Source organism: Penaeus japonicus, unplaced genomic scaffold (assembly GCF_977035675.1).
Source record: "Penaeus japonicus unplaced genomic scaffold, GWHDUDI00000001_assembly GWHDUDI00000016, whole genome shotgun sequence".
Taxonomy (NCBI): Eukaryota; Metazoa; Arthropoda; class Malacostraca; order Decapoda; family Penaeidae; genus Penaeus; species Penaeus japonicus.
In genome coordinates this window covers 16,689,722-16,690,955 of record NW_028234418.1, presented here as the reverse complement: position 1 = coordinate 16,690,955, position 1,234 = coordinate 16,689,722, and the positions used below count along the sequence as shown (strand labels likewise).

At 42.9% G+C, this 1,234-nt stretch overlaps 1 protein-coding gene across 2 annotated transcripts in view; it reads right to left on the bottom strand.

Moving 5' to 3' along the window:
* LOC122264794 (trehalase) overlaps positions 1–846 on the bottom strand; it is an 83,364-nt gene extending 82,518 nt beyond the window's left edge. Inside the window, exon 1 of one of the 2 annotated variants that reach the window (XM_086545215.1) lies at positions 689–846. In XM_086545215.1, the coding sequence (XP_086401341.1) occupies positions 689–793 (105 nt within the window). In that variant the 5' untranslated portion in view covers positions 794–846. The remainder of the gene's footprint in view (positions 1–688) is intronic. The other variant, XM_086545217.1, reaches the window with a different exon arrangement.
* Between the last annotated feature and the right edge of the window lie 388 nt (positions 847–1,234).

The following is a 1,234-nucleotide window of genomic DNA, read 5'->3' as shown; positions in this document are numbered from 1 at the left end:
TTCCCTCTCCCCACAGAACGCCCAGTGCCTTGATATATTTCTTTAAAGACGGAGCTCGACCGAGAACTCTTCACCCGAAAGGTAAGTGCATCATGGAGCTTGCCTGTTATCTGCAATGACTGACCAGCGTTGATCATGCAACATACATTTGTAAGGTAGGTCTATTAACTAGTTCAGACGAGCAACAGCAGTAAGCCGACTAAATTCAAGCCAGCAGCATCACTACAACCCGCCCAATGCACAACACTCTCTTAAATGCTCCTACACTCACACAAGCACTCATGCACACACATGCACGCTCCTAGGCCCGCAAGGCTCGCCAAAGCTGAAAGCACTTGCAGTTCCTCTGAACTTCGTTCTAATTAAACTCTACCCTGCTCATGCCATCTCACTTATTGATTTTATTGTTTATCCCTGCGCACACTTTTTGAACTTGGATGTACCAGTCAAGATGCGATCACTTTGTCTTCTCGATTTGCGGGGGGGAAATCGACCCGGCAAGGAGCTATGTTTGAACTGAGACTTAGGCATCCTGCTTGTCAATGCAGGTGGCACAAATCTACACCTCTGTCAAAATTCAAGAATTTAAATTAGACTTCGTTTACTGCCGTTAATGGTCCCACATCAAGTTTTTCCTGTGTGTACTCTTATTCTAGGAAAAGAATAGCAAGTTGACATATTAACTTACCGTTCCGAACATCCAGTTGAAGATACGACAAGGAACACTGGCTGGAGCACGAGATGTACCACTACTCTCGGCGGCGTCTGGGATGCAACTGGGGCCTCGGGTCATCCGAGGACCTCTTGGGTGTCCAGATGGGACTCCGTTTTCTATGCGCTCGAATCCGGATAATGTCATGTGTTCGACTTGTAAACAACCACAAGTGAATAGGCAGTGGTCAACATTACTTATATATTTATAGTTTCTCACACAGAGTAATTCAGAAATTTGTGAAAACATGGGAGAGTAGAGAGAAAACCGTTAAAGAGAGCTTAAGCGGTTTCAACAGGTAAGATTTCAAATTCACTTTCGTTAATATATCTTCTTAAGATTTTGTTAATCAAGTTAACGATTAAAACATAGGGGCATTAATTCGTCTGATATGTTAAAGCTTACTACTCTTCTTTTGAACTATGTAACCGTAATGTTTGAATTATTGACAGACAGCATGCGCTTTCCGAGAGATTAAAAGTGAAATTATTCTCGTCTCCACTTTCGGTATGTACCGATTTT